At 38.9% G+C, this 24,868-nt stretch overlaps 1 protein-coding gene across 1 annotated transcript in view; it reads right to left on the reverse strand.

Annotated features, from left to right (window-relative positions):
• PLCXD3 (phosphatidylinositol specific phospholipase C X domain containing 3) overlaps positions 1 to 24,868 on the reverse strand; it is a 220,952-nt gene that overhangs the window by 81,444 nt on the left and 114,640 nt on the right. The window contains exon 2 of the mRNA XM_002714000.5: positions 5,659 to 6,367. Coding sequence (XP_002714046.1) covers positions 5,659 to 6,367 — 709 coding nt within the window. The remainder of the gene's footprint in view (positions 1 to 5,658; positions 6,368 to 24,868) is intronic.

A 24,868-nucleotide genomic window follows, 5' to 3' on the forward strand; every position in this document is an offset into this window, starting at 1 on the left:
TCAATGCCTCAACACTTGATGCAGGAGCTATTTAACATATAAATACTAAATTGAACCTAGTCCACTTGAATATACTGCCAGTATGGTGTTGATATTAGTGAATGAGGTGAAAATAAAGTAGCAACTCCCTCTTTGCATTCTCATAAATAGCGGTGAAATAGGATTCTAGCATAATGTTTTTACAACTCCATATCTATGATCACACACTTAAAGTATGTTTTCTAGAACAAAATAGACATCCAAACATGCTCGTGAATAAGTGAACAAATGGAAAAATGGGGATTTCCTGAATCCACCTTTTCTTTTAAAACTGTAATCTGCATAAGCTACTTAACACTTCCAAGGCTTAATTCCATCATCTTTGAGATGGGTTAGCAGTAGTATCCAAGGTTGAGTAGATTTGTGAATACTAAATCAAAGAATTCATATAGAGCTGTTACTTTGCATGTAACAGATAGAAAAGACTTAAAAGTAACTTCTTACTGTTATTGTTTTCATCTAAATGGCTGGCCTGTATAAACATTGTCTAATTTAGTTCAGCATCAGTTTACTTGTAAGAATGCATTACTCTAAAAATTCTAACAGGTGGTTTGACTGCAATTGTAAGAAAATATACCCATAACTTAATAAATTGCCACAAATTAGGGAAGGACTTGACATAAGTCACACAACCTTCTTTTTAAGAATGTGTGAATTCTGTGGGGGTGAGGTGCAAAAGCTGGTATTTGAAAAATAAATTAAAAATAGATCTTTAAGAAATAAAAATCTGTGTCTTTTGGCATTACTAACATGTAGAAAACACATCTGCAGTATTTGGAAGCAATAGCCAGATTGAAAGCTGTGGTACCTAAATCCAGGATGAGTTTAGTTTCCCTGAAAGCCACCCACAATGGCAAACATCATTTTCTAAATGCCTATGCTCAGAGTTTTGTTAGCTCAAATATTAGACATGATTATTTAATCAAATTCAAGATCTTAGAATTGTGGAATTTAGTAAGTGGAATGGATATTGAAGATAATCTCGTTCTAACTTCAGATTTTGCAGATGAAAATATTAAAGTTCAGAGAGGTCTTGCAACTGTCTGGTGACTTTTTCTTAGCTGGTCCAGGGTTGCTCATTACTTCTTTTGGTGCCATTATAGGACTTTCTAAATTAATGGCATTGGTACAAAAGCCCAGAGGACAATGGCAGACTCAGCCCAGTTGGTAGATTTCATCACTTGCTAAGATTAGAAAGGCAACAAGCTCTGGAGGAGTTAAATGCTCCTTTACTGCCTCTTTCAGAGGTAAGGAAATTGCCTTTGCAAAGCAAGCTCCAACAGCTGACAATGACTTTTTCCTACAGGCCATGCCAGGAGGCTGGAATATGTAAAAATAAAACAAAAATCCTGAGCTTCACATTAACACCACCTTCAGAATATGGTTTTGAAAATGCTTAAGCAGCAGATCCATCTAATATTTCAGAGACTAAACTCCACTGGAGAATGCTTCTAGCACAAGAACAAGTACAATAAGTTTTAGATAGATTTGCAAATCATTTACAAGTAGTTTGAATAATCCTAGAGAGGAAAAATTGATTCCAACTATAGGGTCTTGAGTTCTACTTTTCTATTTCCCCTTCCCCCTGCTATTTCTCTTTCTGTTTTCAGTGATACAACTGTATGTTATGGATATATAAGTTAGAGGCATATGAGAAGGTTGGAATAAGAGCAGATGGCTGAACACAGTTTTCCAAAATTAATATATGGGCTTTTAATAAGTGTGATTAGAAAAAAAAATGAGTGCTGGGAAAACATTATATTAGTTACATTTAAACAAGATTCTTCACTAAAATACTCGGTAGTGCCTTTTATATGCTAATGAGCATTATGAATCTTTTGGGAGAGTTGTCTAGAACATAATTTTTCGCACTTTCTTGATTTATTTCATTCCCCACAAATCCTACTTTAATAGTAATATACTAGAGCAAAAACAACCCAAACACAGTTTAGCAAGTTCCCAAAGTACATATAACACTGTAACAGACAGAAATGAAAACCAATTATTCCTTCATTGGATATTTCTTCTTGGCTTCTCATAGGCTGGTCTGTACCCAGGTAAAATCAGAACGCAGTTCTTGGCCGGAGTGCAAAGCAGGCCTCTAATATGGATAAAGGTTTTCCTAAACACAGAACTACACAGAAGAATGGTGAAGATGAAAGAGGCCTTCACATTATGCTCAATGCAGAGAAGTTAAAAATGAAGCTTTTTTTACTCGAGGCATAGAGAGAAAGGAGAGCACTGGATTCAGCTCTTCTGTGGGTTTTTCCTGCCTCTTTTGACCTCTAGCAGGCCTTCGGGGATTCCTCAAAATTTGAGAGCTCTTTTGGGTCCCGTTAACAGCATATTCTTAGGTGTGCATTTTCTGAGCTTATGGGAGAAGGAGTGAAGTGTTATTTACCAGAACAATTACCGTTTGTACAAAGTGTTACTATACAAAAAGCCTTCTTGTTTTGATGAATCTTTTGAGGTTACTGATTTAGGGCTTGGGAGCCTGTGTAGAACTAGATAGTTAGGCATAAGAATCTACAGAAGAATGCAGTGTCTAAGAAAATCTGAGCATAGGGTAAGGGAAAAAATGAGAAAAGGAAAAGGAAGAGGAGGAGGAGTGTCAATCGGAGGATGTGATACAAACTTGTGGGAATATACCAAGGCCAGAGGATTTTAATAGACAAGTCTGAAATTTAATCATAAATCGCCTACATTACTGTGATTATATCATCTTCCTTGTCTCTCAGATCTTCAGTAAAGTCTGAAACTACTGACGAAACTGGGCCTGCAACATGTTCCGTGTCTCAGAATGAGACATAGCCAGATCCCAGGAGACAAGTGACCCACAACATAATCCAACAGTAGGGAGGCTCACACCATAAGAATGCAACAACCATTAATAGAAATCACGGGGAGAGCCTTGTATTCATGTAGGGTATACAACAAAGGGGAGGCAATCATATTTAAATATTTTTTAAATTTTTTTTTATTTATTTGACAGATAGAGTTAGACAGTAAGAGAGACAGAGAGAAAGACAGAGAGAAAGGTCTTCCTTCCGTTGGTTCACCCTGAAATGGCCGCCATAGCCAGAGCTACGCTGATCCGAAGCCAGGAGCCAGGTACTTCTTCCTGGTCTCCAACACGGGTGTTGGCGCCCAAACACTCGGGCCATCCTCCACTGCCTTCCCAGGCCACAGCAGAGAGCTGGACTGGAAGAGGAGCAACCAGGATGAAAAGCCGGCACCCACATGGGATGCCGGCACCGCAGGCAGAGGATTAGCTAAGTGAGCCACGGCGCCGGCCCCTAAATCTTAAGAAACAGAGGTCCGGCGCCGCAGCTCAATAGGCTAATCCTCCGCCTACGGCGCCGGCACACCGGGTTCTAGTCCTGGTCGGGGCACTGGATTCTGTCCCGGTTGCCCCTCTTCCAGTCCAGCTCTCTGCTGTGGCCCGGGAGTGCAGTGGAGGATGGCCCAAGTCCTTGGGCTCTGCACCCCATGGGAGACCAGGATAAGTACCTGGCTCCTGGCTTCAGATCGACGCAGCACACTGGCCACAGCAGCCATTGGGGGGTGAACCAACAGAAAAGGAAAACCTTTCTCTTTGTCTCTCTCTCTCACTGTCCACTCTGCCTGTCAAAAAAAAAAAAAAAAAAAAAAAGAAAAAGAAAAAAAAGAAAAAGAAACAGAGGTCCCAGCTAATATTTGAATAACATAAGGAAGTCTTGATAATATTTCACTCCCATGACTTGTGACTTTTACTACCTGTTACAATTCCAGTAGCCTCCAAATGATGCGACTTATATTCCTAATGATTGAATGGCTATAGTCCCTTGGAACTTTAAATTCATTATTAAACTAATTGTATCTTCCCTACTTCTTCCCCAAGTTCCTGCAACTTTTTTCCCCACCTCTGTAAACACCTCCTTTATCTCTTCTACTTCTGATATCTTACCTTTAACTCTTTTCCCCATTTACATCACATAGCTAACTAATCACTAAATAATCCTAATTTTCACTGTTTGCATATCATCCCCTTCTAAGTTTTCTTACTTCCTCAGTCTCAAGCTCATTTTTTAAAAAATCTTGGAACTTTTTATTTTTTTTTGAGATAACACTTTTAATTTGCATTATACTCCAAAAGCATAATGCTCTACTAAATAGAGAGTTCAATGAACAAAAAGCAAAAAGACAGGAACACAGGCAAGGGTTACAAACAACATCAGATGTCAATGTCACCCAAACACAGTGATTCAAGATAGCACCTGTTAATTATTCACTTTCTCCACTCCATCTATTCTTCAGGCTGAATCAATCATTACTCAGTGCTGATGAAGTCACTCTAAATGTTAGACATCATTATCTAGCTCACCATTGCCAAGTTCTCTGTAGCCAGGCTTAAAGGTTTCTTCCAAGTGTTTTCTTATTCCCACTGCAAGTTTCTGCTTCTGTTATTCCCACACTACATTTGGTAGAAAGTCACCTGTACCATTTTTACCTCCAACTCCCTTCTAATTTTCTTGTCTTTCCCTGCCAAGACATTGGATCCAAACATTTATGCTCTCTTTATAATAATTCAAAATATCAATTAAAAATAAGTGTTAGCCTGCAAAGAATTTGTTTTCTCTCTCTAAATGATATTTGAATTGCCTATGCTACAACTTAAAAGAATAATTAATATGTACTATTTTGTATCTGCATCACACTCATAGGAAAGAGTCAGAGATCTTTGAGAATTGCTAAAATTATGCCCTGTGGGTAAATGATTGGCTAGACTTTACCAATGGAATGCTCACTTTCTAGAGCCTTCATTATAGAGCAACAAAAGTAGTATCAAAGGCACAGGAAGTGACTTCAGGATGGAGTTCAAGTTTCTGTTTCATCATTCATAATTGAAGGGGTCTTAGCCAAAACATTTAACTTGCTTAACCTCATTTTTTAAATCTGTAAGATAGCATCTACTTCTCAGGATTGTTATACAGATCAAAGAATTAATGTACAAAAGGATTCTGCAAACAGTACAGAGGGATTTATAATCAATGAGGCACAACATAATTGTGAATAAGAGTACTATGAGAAGAGAAATAGATGTAGACTCAAAATACTGTTATGGAATGATCTCTGTTCCAGGAAGTATTCATTAAAGTCCTATCCCTGTACTTACAAATAGGATAGTTGGGAATATGGTCTTTTCTCCAATAATCAAGTTAAGGTGGTATCTTTCAGGTGGGTTCCAATCAAAAAAGAACAGGGATCCAGATTAAAAGAAGAGGAGACAGAGTGACGCGAGAAAAAGGAAGGCAGATAATGAAATGTTGCATCTACAAGAGGAGGAACACCAAGCATTGTCAGCTATCAGCAGAGAGTAGGCGAGGCACAGAACAGATCCTGCCTCAGAGTCCTCAGGAGGAATAAACACTGCTGACATCTTGATTTCAGACTTCCAGTGTCCCTAACTGTGAGATCATACAGTTACATTGTTTCAAGCACCTGGTCTGTGCTATTTTGCTATGGCATCCCAAGGGAACTAAGATACATAGATAGGAACCTCAGCTCTATCACTTACTAGCTGTAAGCATTTCAATCGACTTATGGGGACTTTTCCCCCGATACTGGGAGGACACTTACCGCTCTGTGATTGTTTCTCTGAGGCCACTTGCCACACCTTTGACCACGGTGCTAGCTTTGGGGGTCAGCACCACCTGAGATATAAAAAATGAGCCCTTCTTTCTTCTCTCTGTGATGGATGCCTGAAGAAACTGGATCAGCTTTTCAGGGTCTGTGGTGTTGGCCCAGGGTGCTGGCATCATCTGCCCAGGCCACAGAAAGGGGACCTCCAGAGCCACTGGACTATGGTAGAAGACCAGCACTTGATAGTCCTTCTCCCACAGGTACTTTAAACTAACTTCCTGGGCGAAAATCGCTGGGCACATTTTGTTACCATAGATGTCTTTCAGCATTTGGACCAGTTTTTCATGGTGATATTTCTGCATCCCATAAAAATGGTTGAAGTCCAAGAATACTACTTCCTTATGGTGATCTGTGAGGAATGCATTGATCTCCTCGAGGCCTTCATTGACTTTGGCACTGAACAAACCATGTGCAAAGTAGAGTTCATTGTCGGGATCTCGGGGCTTGGTGGAAATTCGAAGATCAAAATAACGGATTCCAGCTCCTAGCTGACCAGTAAAGTTCATTGTTTGAGTGGCTAGCCATTTCCGCATCAGCTTTTTGGCCACAGTTCCAAACACAGAGACAAAATTCTGGACAGTTTCTGGCTGTTCAGGACCTACTGGAGAGGCTTCATCAATGTAGAAACTGAAGGAATCATGAGACCCTAGGAGAATAACAAAGGAAAATGTGGTTAATTTTTAGTCCTCTGTATTTCCCAAATTCTTACTGCAATATCCATAGCTCTCCTTCAAACAAAACAAAGGAAATGCTAAGCAACATTTCTTATCAATTTAGTTCTCATGTCTTAGGATAATACATTTTGTAACCCAATGTAGAACACAGAACAGTTAAATGGAACAAATTCATGGTGAAATAAAACTTTATCAAAATCCTTTTTATTTATTTATTTATTTATTTATTTATAGAGAGGCAGGGAGATAGAATTCTCATCCACTGGTTCACTCACCAAATGCTTGCAATGACAAGGGCTGGGCCTGGCCAAATCCAGAAGCCAAGAACTCATTTCAGGTGTTCTACATAGGTGGCAGGAACCCATTTACTTGAGTCATCACTGCTGCTTTCCAGAGCGTACATTAGCAGGAAGCTGGAGTCATGAGCGGGAGCCAGGTATCAAATACAGATACCCCAATATGGGGTACAGGCATTTAATGGCCATCTTAACTGCTAATTTAAATCCTTCTCCTCCATTAATATTTTAAAATTTTAATGGTCATTTACCTTTGTGAGCCAAGAGCTTAATGTATTCTCTAGGATTGGCTTTCCCTGTAGATGGCTCAAGTCATCTTTTCCAAGGTGAGATTTATGGGGACTCACTGGTTCTCAAACACTATCTATAATCTTACCCCCTGGCTTCATTTTGGGTTGATTTAAAGCCTAAAGAACTTGTCTCAATGAATAAAAGAAGGTGTTTTCACAGGCAAACAGTCAGTGTATGAATTGTTACCTCAATTGGAAAGCACAAGAGGTCAAATGTGTAGAGAAATAAGATGAGAAGATAGTACAATATTGATATACAGTTATACATCAGTTAACATGGGTACTCATTCTGATGAAAGGAACATTAAGTGATTACATCATTAATGTGTGAACAGCAGATAGTATAATTAAAACTAAGATGACTATGACATCACTAGGGATATAACCTTATGGCACCACCACCATGTACATGATTTGTTGATATGTGGCACATGGCTGCATTCAACTTTATTCTTGACCTTGTATTTGAGCAACTGAGAAGTTTATAATGGCAAGATATACTCCAAACCTTAAAAGTAAAAAAAAAAAAAATGTCAACCCAGAATACTATATTCAAAGCTCTCATTTACGACTGAAGGTGAAATAAAGACCTATTGAAAGAATTTGTCATCACTTGTCCTTACAAAAGATGTTTAGGGATTTGTTGCAGGCAAAAACATAGAAACATGTTCATCAGTATGAAAGAATATGAAGGCAAAAAATCTCCTAGTAAAAGTACAAAGGAAATTCAAAATAAACAATAGGAATATTTATGGAAAAATGGCAGGGACAAGTCGTTACTTATCAATAGTCACCTTGAATGTAAATTGTCTCAACTCTTCAGTTAATAGATACAGGCTGGCAGAATGGATTAAAAAATAAGATCCATCTATTGGTTGTCAACAACAAAGATAGCCACTGACTGAAAGTGATAGGATGGAAAAAGGAACTCCATGCTACCTGAAACCAGAATTGAGCTGGTGTAGCCATCCTAATATTAAGAAAAACAGACTTTAACATAAGAAAACATTAAAAGAGACAAATAAGAGCATTATGTAATGAATAAGGGATAACTTCGACAGGAAGATGTGACTATAATAAACATACATGCAACCAATTACAGTGTACCTGTCTATTTAAAAGAATTGTTAATGGAAATACAGAGAGACTTAGACTATGATACAATAGTAATGGGGAACTTCAATACCCCACTTTCAGCAATGGACAGGTCAACCAGACCAGAAAAATAAAATTGAAACAAAAAAACAAAAGATCAGAAAAACGAAGAGCTGGTTTTTTGAAAAAATAAGAATTGACACACCATTGGCCCAACTAACCAAGAAAAGAGGGAGAAGACCCAAATCAATAAAATTAGATGTGCAAAAGGAACATAAGAAAAGATACCACAGAAATAAAAAGAATCATCAGGAATTACTACAAATATCACTATGCCAATAAACTAGGACACCTAGAAGAAATGGACAGATTCCTGGACACATGCAACCTACCTAAATTGAGCCATGAAGACACAGAAAACCAAAACAGACCAATAACCAAGACAGAAATTAAATCAGTAATGAAGACCCTCCCAACAAAGAAAACCCCAGGACTACATGGCTTCACTGTTGAATTCTACAATAACTAACTCCACTTCTTCTCAAGCTATTCAAAATGATTGAATGGAAGGGAATCCTCCCAAACTCCTACTATGAAGCCAGCATCATCTTAGTTCCTAAACCAGAAAACGATACAACAGAGAAAGAGAACTATAGACCAATTTCCCTGATAAACATAGACACAAAAATCCTGAGCAAAGTAGTGGCCAATTGAATCCAACAACACATCAGAAAGATCATTAACCCAGAATAAGTGGGATTTATCCCTGATATGCAGGTATAGTTCAACATTCGTAAATCAATAAATGTGACAGATCACATTAACAAACTGAAGAATACCATATGATTATCTCAATAGATGCAAAGAAAGCATTTGATAGAATACAACACCCTTTCATGATGAAAATCTTAAGTAAATTGGGTAGAGAACGAACATATATCAACACAATCCAGGATATTTATCACAACCCACGGCCAGCAAAATATTGAATGGGGAAAAGTTGGAAGCATTCCCACTAAAACCTGGAGCCAGAAGAGTATGCCCACTCTCATCATTACTGTTCAATATATTCTTGGAAGTTTTAGAGCATTAGGAAAGAAAAAATAATCAAAGGGATACAAATTGGGAGGAGGAAATCAGACTATCCCTATTCAGATGATATGATTCTATATAGAAATTATCCAAAAGACTCCACTGAGAGTTAATTGGAACTCATAAAAGAGTACAGAAAGTTGAAGGATATAAAGTCAACACACAAAAATCAGTAACTTTGGTATGCACAGACAATGCCATGGCTTAGAAAGAGCTTCTAAGATCAATCCCATTCATAATAGCTAAAAATAGAATTAAATACCTTGGTCTAAATTTAACCAAGGATATCAAAGATATCTCTGATGAAATTTACAAAACATTAAAGAAAGAAATAGAACAAGACACAAAAATGGAAAAATCTTTCATGTTCATGGATGGAAGAATCAGTATCATTAAAATGTCCAAACACCCAAAAGCAATTTACAGAATCAATATGATACCAATCAAAATATCAAGGACATTCTTCTCAGATCTAGAAAAAAAGGTGCTGAAATTTATATGGGAACACAAGAGACCCTGAATAGCTAAGAAATTTTATACAACAAAAACAAAGCCAGAAGCATCACAATACCAGTTTTCAAGACATACTCCAGGGGGCTAGTGCTGTGGTGTAGGGGATAAAGCCTCCATCTGCAGTGCTGGCATCCCAATTGGGTGCCAGTTCGAGTCCTAGCTGCTCCACCTCTGATCCAGCTCTCTGCTATGGCCTGGGAAAGCAGTAGAAGATGGCTTAAGTCCTTGGAGGAAGCTCCAGGCTTCGGGCTGGTTCATCTCTGGCCATTGTGGCCATCTTGGGAAGAACCAGTGGAGGGAAGACTCACTCACTCTCTTTCTCTGCCTCCACCTCTGCCTCTCAAATAAATAAATAAATAAATCTCTTAAAGACGTACTACAGGGCAGTTATAATCAAAGCAGCCTGATAGTAGCACAAAAACAGATGGAAAGAGCAATGGAAAAGAACAGAAACTCCAGAAATCAATCTGCACACCTATAACCAACTTATCTTTGACAGAGGAGCTAAAATGAATCCCTGGAGAAAGGACAGTCCCTTCAACAAATGGTGCTGGGGAAACTGGATCTCCACATGCAGGAGTATGAAACAAGACCTCTACCTTACACCTTACAAAAAAATCAGATACCATGAAATTAATAGAGAATATGAGAAAAACTCTGCAAGACATTGGAAAAGACCCCAGAAGCACAATCATGGCTAAAATTTACAAATGGGACTACATCAAATTGAGAAGCTTCTGCACTGAAAAGAAACACTCAGTAAAGTGAAGAGGCAATCAACAGAATGGGAGAAAATATTTGCAAACTATTCAACGGGTAAAGGATTAATATCTATAACCCATTAAAAGCTCAAGAAATTCAACAACAAATAACCCAGTTATGAAATGGGTTAAGTACTTGAACAGGCATTTTTTAAAAAGAGGAAATCAAAATGGCCAGACACATAAAAAATGTTCAGGATTACTAGCCATCAGGGAAATGCAAATCAACACGGTGAGGTTTCACTTCACCCCCATTAGGATGGCTTTCATATAAACATCAACAAGCAACAATGCTGGCAAGGATGTGAGGGAAAAGGTACCCTAATCCACTGTTGGTGGGAATGTAAACTAATATAGCCACTGTAGAAGATAGTGTAGAGATACCTCAGAAATCAGAATATAGACCTACCAAATGACCCAGCCATTCCACTCTTGGGAACTTACCCAAAGGATATGAAATCAGCCTATGAAAAAATTATCTATACCCCAATATTTATTGTAGTTCAATTCACAATAACTAAGATATGGAATCAACCCAGATGTCAACTTAAGACTGGATAAAGAAATTATGGGACTTGTATATGGTGGAATACTACCCATTTAAAAAAAAATGAAATTCTGTCATTTGGAACAACATGGATGCGACTGGAATATGTTATAATTCATGAAATAAGCCAGTAACAAAATGACAATGACCATATATATTCCCTAATGTATGGTAACTAATAGCGTGCCTAAAAGTTAATCTATAGAAATGAAATTGACACTTTAAGATCTGATGACTTTGAAAAGCCTTTGTCTTGACTGTTGAGGAACAAATTTTTTTCATACTCTGAACTCTTAGTGTAAGGTTAATCTTGTGTGTATAAAGTTCAATGAGGATAGAGCTTAGTAAAAACTAAGAGTGGGAATAGGGGAAGGTGGAGGAAGAAGGGTGGGAGGGAAGATAGGGTGGGAAGAATACTGTTTCTCAATTTGTAAATATGAAATGAATGAAGTTCATATAACTTAAATAAGAGGTTTCTAGGTTAAAAAATTAAGTGACTAGTTCCTCTCAATAATAAAAGCAGTCTTTGAAATTTGCTTCCGAATTTAGAAGAATTCCCTTTTAGAAAAAACAAGGACTAGTTACTTATTTTTAGAAGTTACAAATATAAAAACCCTAACAACATACAGATAATAGTTTGGTCTGTAAGTACTGCAAGCCATTTACAGTGTAATTGGAATCCAATAAAGAAAAATGATTTCAAGATCAAATTTTATTTTTAAAGCACTCTTTAACTCTTAGACACAATGTACTAACCAGCTAAAATGAAATTAACATATCCTTAATGCTACACACATTATTAGAGAGAGCAGATGGACTTCAAATTCTGACCTTTCCTCTTTCATGACCTTGCTTTGGTACCATCAATCCCATCTATGTTTCAGGCTGCCCTTCACTACTCCTCATTGGCAGATTTCTAATTTAGGTCCTTTGAGGCATACATTTTTTTTATTTATTTCACTCCCTTACCCCAAAATGCTCATACACACTCACACACCTCTGAATTTACCCACTCAAGCCTTCAGTGACTTTGTATGATGAGCGATTTGAAGCCTTTTTCCCCCCAGGGATGCAATATCTGTCTATATTCCATACCTATATCTATGTATACTGATATCTATGTACCAATGTGTATCTATATATCTCTATCAAACTATAACAATCAAAAACAATCTTAAGAGTATGGATTTCAGCCGGCATCGTGGCTCACTAGGCTAATCCTCCGCCTGCGGCACTAGCACCCCGGGTTCTAGTCCTGATCAGGGTGCCGGATTCTGTCCCGGTCGCTCCTCTTCCTATCCAGCTCTCTGCGGTGGCCTGGGAGTGCAGTGGAGGATGGCCCAAGTCCTTGGGCCCTGCACCCGCATGGGAGACCAGGAGAAACACCTGGCTCCTGGCTTCAGATCAGCGCAGTGCGCCGGCCGCAGCGGCCACTGTGGGATGAACCAATGGAAAAGGGAAGACCTTTCTCTCTGTCTCTCTCACTGTCCAATCTGCCTGTCAAAAAAAAGAGTATGGATTTCACATACTGTGGTGAGTTTTTAGAGAAAATATTCTCCAAAATACTAGTGCTTTGATACCACACAGATCATAACATTTAAGATTTAGTAAAGATAATGACTCAGAATTGTTAGTTTTTTAAACAATGAATAGTAACCCAAAGATACAGAAAACCATGTTTAATTTCATCCGAATTGGTGTGATCTATTCATCTTTAGTAAATGGTATGGGAAGAAAATTTCAGCTCTTTCTAAATGAGTAAATCTGGCAATTTAAATCCAGCATTGGCAAATTTTAATAGGCCTATAAATTGCTGCATATTGATTTATTAATTGCTACTCAGTTCACTGTTAATTTAAATGAACAAGTTAATCCATGCTGTAGCTCAACATAAACAGCAAAGTGTTTAAAGTAATAAATAAAAGAATTAGTTTAAGAAGAATTGTAATTAAATGATCTAATATTAAATAGGTAATAACTAAAAATTCCTCACAATAGGAATCAAAATGCTCACTTCCCGACATGTGAAATAAAGGTAGAGGAAAATAATTCATTACTTCTGTAATCTTGTAGAAGACACATTTGGAAATAGGAAGGGAATTAAATATAATTTGATTTCTTTTCCTAGAAAGGAGTGATCTTTGTTACCAATATGACCTTAGTTTTACCTTTCCACTGTATAGTTACAGGGCCAATAAAAAATACAAAATTCTAAAGGCAGGAAGTCATCTATTTTGAAATTTTGAGAAAGAATGTTATTGTTTCTGGATTACATTATTTGTTGACAAGCAGAGTAAACAGAAGGAGAAACCAAGAGTACCTCCATCAATATTCATTTTAAGTTAGGTGACTCCAAGTTGTATGCACAGGACCTGGTATAGAATGGTACACCATGAGCTTGCTTCACACTTTAGATATTTGGAAAGGAGAATTAATTGTTCAAAATACTATGTATGCAGTTTGCAAACAATATAAATCTAAAATTGGCAAAAAAAGAATTATTTTAAATGACTCTTAATTTCACTTGAAATAGTACTTGCCAAATGCCAACATTTGCATTAAACTATCAAATTTGCTATTTGAACTTGAAATAAAAATATAGTAGTACTTTATGACCTTTGAATAATTGGTGAGAAGTCTAGCCTAAGCTTGTGCCTTTAAAACCAGGGCAGCTCTTTGTTCATCATGTCTGAATTATCAAGGTGAACAATTTGCTTCTACGTTAAACTCGTATTACTGAGCTCCTCATTTCTATAGCCTGACGTCATGCCTGGCACAGGGTTCTTAATGTTGCTTCCCTGATTCTGAATTTAGCTTCTGAATTTTGGTTTCATTTGTCCTCTCTTCTCAGACAAGGCCTGGCTACTCTCTTTAAGAATCTATCCCAGCTGGCACTGTGGCTCACTAGGCTAATCCTCCACCTTGCAGCGCCGGCACACCGGGTTCTAGTCCTGGTAGGGGCACCGGATTCTGTCCCAGTTGCCCCTCTTCCAGGCCAGCTCTCTGCTGTGGCCAGGGAGTGCGGTGGAAGATGGCCCAAGTCCTTGGGCTCTGCACCCCATGGGAGACCAGGAGAAGCACCTGGCTCCTGCCATTGGATCAGCGCGGTGCGCCGGCCGCAGCGCACTTGCCACGGAGGCCATTAGAGGGTGAATCAATGGCAAAAGGAAGACCTTTCTTTTTTTTTATTTTTTTTATTTTTGACAGGCAGAGTGGACAGTGAGAGAGAGAGACAGAGAAAGGTGGAAGACCTTTCTTTCTGTCTCTCTCTCTCACTGTCCACTCTGCCTGTCAAAAAAACAAAAAACAAAAACAAAAAAAAGAATCTATCCCAAGCAAGCTCACTGGCTCTGGCTCTGAATAAGTGAATGTAATTGAAGAGTCTGTTTACTTTTACTTTATTTGGAAGCAGACATTTTTATCGGTTTCTCCTCCATCTGTTAAGTCGTTCTTGTATTGAAGCACACTTCCAAGGTGACCTCTCACGAAACCTGCCCTCCTGGCATCCACATACCTCCCCCTTAGTGCACACTGAGCCCTGTGGCTTGCTTCTAATGAATTAAATAAGACCAAGACTGACATGGTGAGAGGCCACTGAGACCAGGTTACTAAAGATTAGGACTTCTGTCTTGCTGCTTTCTCCAGTGCTTCGATGAGCAAACTGCCAGATCTGAGAAGTGCTGCAGGTAAAGACCTGAGAGTGGCCCCAGCCATTAGTCAGCTAGAAATTGAGGCTCTGAGCTCGTCAGCACTCAAGGAACTGCATCCTGCCAACAAACACTGAGAAAGCTTGAAAACAGATCTTGTTCCATTTGGCTATTTTTAAAATTTTTTTTTTGCCTTTTTAAACTTTTATTTAATAAATATAAATTTCCAAAGTAAACCTTTTGGATTATAGCGGCTCTTTCCCTCCATAACCTCCCTCCCACCCACAACCATCCCATCTCCCACTCTTTCTCCCATCCCATTCTTCATCACCATTTGGCTATTGATTGTAGGCTTCTGACAGATTGAAGCAGGGGGCCCAGGTAAGCTGTGCCTGCATTCCTGACCCATGGAAATTCAGAAAATGTAATTTTAAACCACCAGTTTTTGGGTAATTTATTACACAGCAATAGTTAAATTAATAAAGGCTGTAACAATCCTTTGAGGATACTTAAGGGAAATGATGGTCTATAGACACCACTGCTTAATTTGAGAAATTGGCATTTCAATGAACAAAAATTAAGTTTTTCTATGTACTTTTTCATGCTGGAAAACTATCAAGTCAGGGAAAGAAAGAATTAAAGTTGGCTTGAAAAGTCTTCTTGGGGCCAGCACCGTGGCTCACTAGGCTAATCCTCCGCCTGAGGCGCCGGCACCCTGAGTTCTAGTTCCAAACGGGGCACCAGATTCTGTCCCGGTTGCCTCTCTTCCAGTCAAGCTCTCTGCTCTGGCCCGGAGTGCAGTGGAGGATGGCCCAAGTCCTTGGGCCCTGCACCCTCATGGGAGACCAGGGTAAGCACCTGGCTCCTGGCTTCAGATTGGCGCGGTGTGCTGGCTGTGGCGGCCATTGGAGGGTGAACCAATGGTAAAGGAAGACCTTTCTCTGTCTCTCTCTCTTACTGTCCACTCTGTCAAAAAAAAAAAAAAAAAGTCTTCTTGGGGCTGGTGATGTGGCGTAGTGGGTAAAGCCACCACCTGCAGTGCCAGCATCCCATATGAGCATCGGTTCAAATCCCAGCTGCTCCACTTCCAATCTAGCTCTCTACTATGGCCTGGGAAAGCAGTAGAAGATGGCCCAAGTCCTTGGGCCCCTGTACCTATGTGGGAGACCCAGAAGAAGCTCCTGGATCCTGGCTTTGGATCAGCACAGCTCTGGCCACTGCAGCCATCTGGGGAGTGAACCAGTGGATGGAAGACCTCTCTGTCTCTGCCTCTCCTTCTCTGTGGATTTTCAAAATAAATAAATCTTAAAAAAAAGGCTTCTTGGAGTGAGCATCTAGCCTAGCAGCTAAGATGCCCACAGCCACATCAGATTGCCTTGGTTCTATTCCAGGCTGCAGTTCCTGACTCCAGATTCATTGCAATGCAGACCTTGGGCGGCAGCATTATGGTTCAAATGATTGAATTCTGCCACCCATGTGGAAGACCTGGATTGAATCCTGGGCTCCTGGCCCTGACCTGGCCCAACATCGGCTTTTATGGGCATTTCCAGAAGAGAACCAATAGATGGGAGACCTTATTCCAAAATAATTTTAAAAAGTCTTCTGGAACTCAGAATCACAATATTCCATTTAACATGTTATAGATGATTTTAGATCTCATCTGGTTTAACCAGCTGGCACATACCATCGATTTTATTAACTCAGCACTGTACAGAATTTGACCACCTCATTTTTATGGTTTCTGGTACAGGTTGAATATCTTTTACTCGAGATGCTTTCAACCAGAAGTGTTACAGATTTGGGATATTTTCAGAGTTTGAAATTTTTGCACATGTAAGGGAACTTCAAAAAGTACATAGAAAATTAAAAGATGAATTTATCCTGGAATGAAAATATTCTAAACACATGTGTGGTTGTTTTTCATAAGACATTTTCCATGAACTTCTTGAAGAGCCCTCTTGTATAATGAGGTATCTTGAGGATGGAACCCTGAAGGTAATTTCATACAATATATTTTTTTTAAGATTTATTTGATTTATTTGAAAGACAGAGTTACACAGAGAGGTAGAGACAGAGAGGTCTTCCATCCACTGGTTCACTCCCCAGATAGCTGTAACGGCCAGAGCTGTGCCGATACGAAGCCAGGAACCAGGAGCTTCTTCCTGTCTCCCACATGGTGCAGGGGCTCAAGGACTTGGGCCATCTTCCACTGCCTTCCCAGGCCATAGCAGTCCTGGATTGGAAAAGGAGCAGCTGGGACTAGAACCGGCGCCCATATGGATGCTGGTGCTTCAGGCCAGGGCTTTAATGATTTTTAATGATTTTGTGCATGTACCAAAAGTTCTCTGGTGTGAAATTTTCCATTCTAGGTGTCATATCAGCACTCAAGAATTTTAGAGCGTGGGGCATTCTTAGATTTTTGGATTAGTGATGTTCAGCTTGTAGTGTTGGACTTAATATCTGATCCCATCATTTGGTATGTTTGGAATTCTAAGATGGCGCCCAAATTTTATCTCCTGGTTTATAGGCCTGTGTAATTCCTTCCTTTTGAATTTGGGGATTTGAGGAAGATGATGGTATTTTGTTTTTGTGATTGTGTTATATGGAAACCAGGTTTTTTAAAATAAAATTAATTTCCCTAGTCAGTTGGATATGAGTTAAAGAAAGATTATCCTGTGAAAGTCTAACTGAAGCAGGTAGGTAAGCCTTTAAAGAGACAGCACTAACAGATGTTTTCCTGTTGGGCTTTAAGAAGCAAAACACAGTGTTGTAGAGGGCCCATGTGGAAGTTGAAGGGATTTAACTGCTCAACAAAATGGTATAAAAATGACTATAAAGAGGCCGGCTATGTGGTGTAGCCATAAAGCTTTGGCCTACAATGCTGGCATCCCATATGGGTGCCGGTTCAAGTTCTGGCTGTTTTTCTGATCCAGCTCCCTGCTAATAGCCTGGAAAAAGCAGAAGGGGATGGCCCAACTGTTTAGGCCACTGCACCCAGGTGTGACATTTGGAAGCTATGGGCTCCTGGCTTCCACCTGGCTCAACCTGGCTGTTGCGGCCATTTGAGGAGTGAACCGTCTGATGGAAGATCACTTTCTTTGTCTCTCCCTCTTTCTCCATAACTCTACCTATCAAATAAATAAAAATCTTTAAAAAAAGTGATCATAGACTGAAAATATCTGAACAATTAACAGCCATGGGGGGGGGGGCAAAAATTTCCCAATTCAATGAAGCCTTTTGAAAATACCTTTGCCATTCACTCCCATTCCAGAAATTTCCTGATTAAAAAATTACCTAGATTACAGAGAAGTTGGAATTCAGCTATTAATTTTGCATCAAAAAGCCCAATGGAACCTATCATATTTCCAATGGAAAGTCTAGGTCCCCTCCAACCTTTTGGTTAAGTTTACTAAGTCTTTGATTTCTGGTAATTCAGCAAATTACTCGTCACTGAGCACTCCCAAACATCTACCATGTGTGTGTAAGTAAACCTCTCCCCTTTCCTCTTTATCTCTGTGTGTGTTAAGTTGCAGAACCCAATCACTGGGCCTGTGATCAAAAAGGAAGTTTTCCTCTCAACATAGTGAACAGAAAACAGCCTCTAGGAGCTGAGAACTTCAGTTTACAAGTGCAGATCCCATCTTCCAACCAGCAGGCTAGCCGAGGAAGCCTGAGCCTCAAGCAAGACTGTAGTCTTGGCCAACACTTTGATTTCTTCCTAGTGATATCTGAGCAGAGCACTCAACTAACCTTCCTCACACAGTTTCACAAGACTGGGAGACAAGAAAGTTGTGGTGTTTTAAGCCATTATAGTTGCAATAATTATAATGTAAGAGAAAACTAATACATTTGGTAGACCACATTTATTAATTTATTAAAAACCACTTAAGATCACCTATAGTTTTAGTATCATATAAGTATTAATGTACAGTTGAAACAGTAGGTGCAAGGATTATGCCATATTTATACTTTACATGCAAACATAGGGATACAGTTATTTGTGATCACATCATTCTGATTAAACACTCGATAATTGGAAGTAACTTCTCTGTGTGGAAAATTAGCTCTTTTACTGTTTCTCTTTTGAAAATATTTGCTTCAATAAAGTGGTCCAACTCCTTCAAAGAAATTTTTCCGACATTTTGAATTCCTTCCCCATCACGGACCTGCTATAACTGCTATTATTATGCTGAGCACAAGCCAAACATTGTTCCCACCTTCATGAATTCACAGGTTAATGTGTGATGCACACAGGTAGTTACAGTACAGTTTGGCAACCTTCTTTTAGGAAGTATTGATTAGCATGGGGTAGACAGAAGAAAATGTGTGATAACCGATTATCAAAGCACTTAAATAATTTAAAATAAAAAGACTAAATACTGAAGTAGGCTTAATTTTTAGGCTAAATGGTAAAGGGCTCTTGGGAGCTGCATAAACTGAGTTACATAAAATGTCTTATTTTCCCATAATTTCTCACTGTGCATCACTTAGGAAGGAATTTTTAAAATAGCTATTTTGTAGTTCTACATCAAATGAGGCATATTGACAATTTTTCTTTTAAAAACCGAAGACAATGTATGGTTTTCTGACAAATAGAAATGGTACATCCAGCCAGCTATCAAGACACATTCACTTCCAAACTGGACCCTCTAAGAAAATGACACTCTAAATTGGCCTTTGAATTAAAAGACTTCATCAACACAGTACACTGAAAGCAGCACTGAAGGAGGTGCTGGGAGAGCAGGCTCAAGTTCAAACTCAGTACCTCCACATTGAACACGGCAGGATCACCAAGTCATTAACCATTCTGGCTTTGGTTTTCTAACTTAATAAAATATTTTCCATACCGTCCTCATAGTATTCTTATAACAAGTGTAGCCATGTTAAATGAAAGCCCAATGAAATGAAAATAAAATTTATATCACTGTTCTTTTGTTATGGAGATGAACATACAATCACTTGAGACTAAGAAAACATCACCTAGAAAAATACTCATTATGGTGACTGTGCAGGTTTATATGGAGGGAAAGCAAGGAGTGAAATGATTTAAAAACAAGTTTCCAGGTGGGCACTGAGGCATAATAGGCACCAGCATTCCATATGCATACCATCCTGTCCTGGCTGCTCCATTTCCAATCCAGCTTCCTGATAATGGCCTGGGAAAGCAGTGGAAGATGGCTCAAGTGTTTGGGTCCCTCCAATCACATGGGAGACTCAGAAGAAGCTCCTGGCTTCAAATCAGCCCAGCTTCAGCCCTTGCAACCACTTGGGGAGTCAATCAGCAGCCCCCCCCCCCAATACTGCCTCTCAAATAAATGAATCTTTAAAAAAAGTCCTAACAGTTTTTCTAAGATTTTGCAAATGTAGAATAATTAAAATTATTCAATTACTTGTTTCTTTGATAGCACTTAAATGTTTATATTCTGTCATATTAATAAAGTTGATACATGTTATATAATAAATGCTAACTTCCATGCACTATCATTCTAATATTACTTATAAAAGATTTTTAGAATGAATTCTGGGTGCTTTCTCAGTTTGACTACAGTTCCATTTCAAATTCTGTAGTGCTATGGGTTCAATAAACATTAAAGAAAATGTAAGAAGTCAATTCCATCCAAGAACCTTCAGAACAAAGGTCCAGTGGACTAAGGTTTGACATGCCCATGGACGTTTAAATCCAATATCCATGTCCTTAGTTAAAATTCAGTCTCTGACTCAATCCGTTAGGACTGCTCTTCTCTTTGCTTCAGCAAAGCACGAAGCTTGCTTATGATAGCCTGTGTGGCACATGGTGTTTCCCTCTCATTTCCTGTTCTATTCTTGTTATTTAACAGTGCTGAGGCTTCTAAGATGCCTGATTTCTGGCAACAAGTGTCCTCCATGTTTGACAGCTTAGTACTTACGGGAATAATATGGCCAACACCATGGTAGAGGGCACTGTGTGTACCTTCCCTCTGTGAACCAAAGGAATGCTGCTGGGAGAGCACGTGAAGGGGAGATTTGTGTTTCAAGGCCCTTTTCTAGGGTTGAAGAAAAGGCGTGTGACATGATTCTATTTCCCATGTGAACAAATGGAGTTCTACAGTGAGGCTTCCTCTCTCGTCTTCCTCTTATCAAAGGCCTAATCCTAGTCTTCTCTTACAAAAGGTATATGGATTTCTGCACGTCTACACGTGTGGTTGCCTTTCGTTCTTCTGAATTCAGTTTGTCTGGTGTGAAGCTCCCTCTCAAAAAGTAGTAATCGTCCTTGGATGCTTCTATTAATAGTTGCCACATTCATCTAATTTTTCTCTATCTGAATTATCTTATTCTCTGCCTACAACCCTCCATATGAACACACTTGATTTCAAACTGTACTGTAAGCTTCCTAAAATGGAGGACATGCCCACATCTAAGTTTTATAATTCCCTGTGCCCATTACTTCATCTAGTTGTATTAATATAAAAATACTTGGTTCAGGGGCAGGCACCTGGCTTACTATTTGGGATGCCAGCTTGGATGCTTGCATCTCATATCCTGGTGCCTGGGTGTGATTCCCAGTTCCAGCTCCTGATTCCAGCTTCCTGCTGATGGAGGCCCTGGGTGGCAGCAGGTGATTTCTCATGTGGTCAGGTCCCTTCTACCCATGTAGAAGATCTGACCCTGGGCTAAGCCCCTGACTCCCAGCTTCAGCCTGGCCCAGATCTGGATGTTGTGGGCAATTGGGGAATGAACCAGTGAACAGGCTCTGGCTTTTCATCTGTTCTGTGTCTCTTTATCTTTCTGCCCATTTAATAAAAAATAAAAATAGTTTATTCTAATCAATGAGTGAAAATTGTTCACATAAGCTATGCTACAAAGGTGAAATGACTGCTTTCACTAATCAGTTTTTGTAGATTAGGGCATTTTAGGGCAGATTAGGCCATTTTACAGAAGGTCATTATTAACCTTATTTTATTTACCATTTCTACTCAAATTTCACTGATTTGTCTGCATCCCAAATTGTTTACATCTTTAGCCCACTGTAATTAGCTATCACTATTGCAAACCATATAAAATATCTATGAAACATCATTGATGACTATTAAGGAAATCTCACCAATCACTTCTGTGACTTCCATCCTAAATCCTAACACATAGCTTAGTAGGCATTTAGTTAAAAACATTGATTAAAAATAGTGACTTCTGCTCAGGCTTTCTGGAAAAAATACCACTGGACTTTCCTGAGATTTTTGCCTCTTTTGGCCTTTGGGACATAACTCTTTTTAAATGTCTCCATGATTATCCCTTCTCCATTTCCTTCACTGCCTCATATTGCTCTTTCAACTCCTAAATGAAGCTATTATCCAGAGACCTCTATTCAAGACTTCAATATACTCCTTGGGTGATCTCATTCTTTTCTTTAGCCTCCTTTGCCTTTCTATGGTTGCAAACATTAGTGTCACCTACTTTGGCACCTGTCTGCCTACCAGGCAACCAAATTTCATTGTACCATGGGTACCTTAAATATAAGTGTCCCAAATGAACCTTAATTTCTTTCCTATTCAAACAAACCCTCACATGTCCACCATCATATTTGATTATCTCATCATCGTTCTAACTCATCATTGAGTTCAGCTTCCTTGCCCCACAAACCTCAAATTCGGTCTTCAAGTCATACTGTCAAGCTGCCTACCATGTAGGGGTACAAATCCTCTATCACCAAATCTTCCCTCTGATTTATCCTCTTCTTTTTTCATTCTAGTGCCAGTGGCCTGGTTTGCTATGGAGGCCACTGAAACAGCTTTCAGGTGGTGTTCTGACTCAACCCTCTGCAGCTCTCCCTTTACCTTAGCTATCTTCTCTCAAATTCTCTATAGGAATTGCCCTGCTTCAGTCTCTTAAATGAATTCCATTCTAGCAATCAGATACAGAATGGATTCCAGCCCAATATACTGACATTCATTAACGTTGATGTCTGCCTCGTTTTGTTAACAAGACTTTTGGTTTGATTATTAACCTAGCATACAACTCTTAAGGATTTACTTGCTTTTATTACCCCTTTATCACTTCCAGTTAACTGAAACTCCATCACTAAGTGCTAGAATGGTAACTGATAACTAATCTTTCAAGCCCATCTGCCTGCCAGTGTGCCTTCAAAACCCCTGTCTCCATAGTGCTAAATAGCTCCATTTCCTGCTACCTTGTACTACACATCCCTCAACATGGCTTAGGGTATGGACTCTAGACTTGACAGACTGAAAATCTGATTCAAGGCGTACAGGACTCTGACCTCACTGCCCAACTTGCTCTGCAGGTGAGTCTGTACCATCTCAGACCTGACAGGACTTATAATCAGTAAAACCTGCTCCTGGTTCTAAATCTAAAGGAGGAGATGAATACACAGATTGTTAAAACAACAGTCATTCTCAAATCAGTCACTCAATTGGGGGTACAATAAATTCTCTCCAATTGTGACTACATGATGCTTAATCTGACAGGAAAAAACTTCAACATTAATGACTTCTTACATGACAGCCTATAATTAATTTCATTAATTTTTGTCTACCCTCACTGATTAAAATCCTTGAATAGAAAGAGGATCACTCCTTATTCCTGACATATATTCTTACCTCTGTCTTCCAGCAGGTGAGTGGGTCTTTGTGGACAAAATAAGATTCTGTATCAGAGATAATGTACAATATACATCACAAAGCAAAAGCAAAAACACTTCTAGTAATGAACCAAGAATTTAAAACACACACTTGTAACTTAATATGTATATTTCACCTGACATAATAAGTGGATATGTAATACATTTTTTCAAAATTAAATTAAACCGAATATAGCTGGTGAAACATGGAAATTAGTCCTTTTGTAATGGAGAAATCAAAATAGTCATACTGTAATTTCTCTGTGGGTAAACCTTCATTTTTCCTATTGTATAAAGCTTCTTCCCTCAGCACATCTCAGAAACAGTAAGCTCAAGTAAAGGAGGTTAGCTTCCCTACTTAAGTCCTTTGATCCGAGATCACAGACGATAATTTGAAAAGTCCTATTATATGGATGCCTCCGAGCAGCAGAGATGCTCAATATTCATCCCAATTTCTATCAACTTTCTGGGTACTCTCCTTAAACCAATAGATGAGCTGATAGTGAATCCCCCGAGAACACAACTGTTCCAGTCAAGGGACAGAAAGATCTGCTCTATTTGCCTCCCATAGTGAACCTACTCAGCCTCCTTTATCATATGAGTTTATTTTTAAAGATCAGCAATGGAGCTGCTAGAATAGTTAGAAGAGATTGTAAAAAGATAGAGCATGCCTCAATTACTGTCCAACTTCCTGTAAACCAGACATACATTCTCCTTTATGGTGCTGGATCCTCATCAGCATAAACTCAAATGAAATCATGCACTGAGGTTTTGCTGTGCACAGTGTGTGCTAATCCAATGTCAACAGCATCGCAACATTCTAACCTAGCAACACAGCATTGCTGAGGGCTGCTTCCAAAAAGGAAAGGTCCAGGAATGTGCAAAAACATACATTTGATTTACAAAGGTTTCAGAGGAAAATCATACAGCAGCATTAGTTGGCAAGTAAAGAGAAATAGCAATACACCCATCTGCTCTTGTGCTGCCAATACCCTAGAGCAGTGGTATTTGAGCAGGGATGATTTTGGTTCAGCCTATCTGACAACATGAAAAGACTTTGAGTTGTTACAGCTGAAGGGGAGTGCAACTGACAGCTAGTGGATATAGGGCCCCAGATATTGTTTAACAATATTACAATGCATTAGACAGCCCCAACAGAGAATTACCTGAGCCAATGTTAGTAGTAACAAGACTGAGAAAGCTTGTTCTAGTGAAAACTATACAAGCAGATAAACTTACCTCTAGAGATAGACACCAAGTATTCTCATTGTTCCCCTCTAGCAGTAAAATATTTCCCCACACAAAAATTCATCTTTCATGTATTTCTCATTCCTTTCTACTTTGAAGCTGACCTCAATACCTACAGCAACAAAAACTATCACAACATGATGCATTGTTTTTGAATTCATTTGAAACCCAACAGAAATATATATATATATATATATATATATATGAAATCTGACTTCTTAAGGTAATCAATAGAACTTTTTTTTTTTTTTTTTTTTGCCTCTCAGGAACCAGGAGCTGGGTCAATTAGTATGGATAACTGAATGGTGGTTTTCTTTTTTTTTTTTTTTTAACTTTTATTTAGTGAATATAAATTTCCAAAGTACAGCTT

The sequence above is a fragment of the Oryctolagus cuniculus genome, chromosome 14 (assembly GCF_964237555.1).
Source record: "Oryctolagus cuniculus chromosome 14, mOryCun1.1, whole genome shotgun sequence".
Lineage (NCBI taxonomy): Eukaryota > Metazoa > Chordata > Mammalia > Lagomorpha > Leporidae > Oryctolagus > Oryctolagus cuniculus.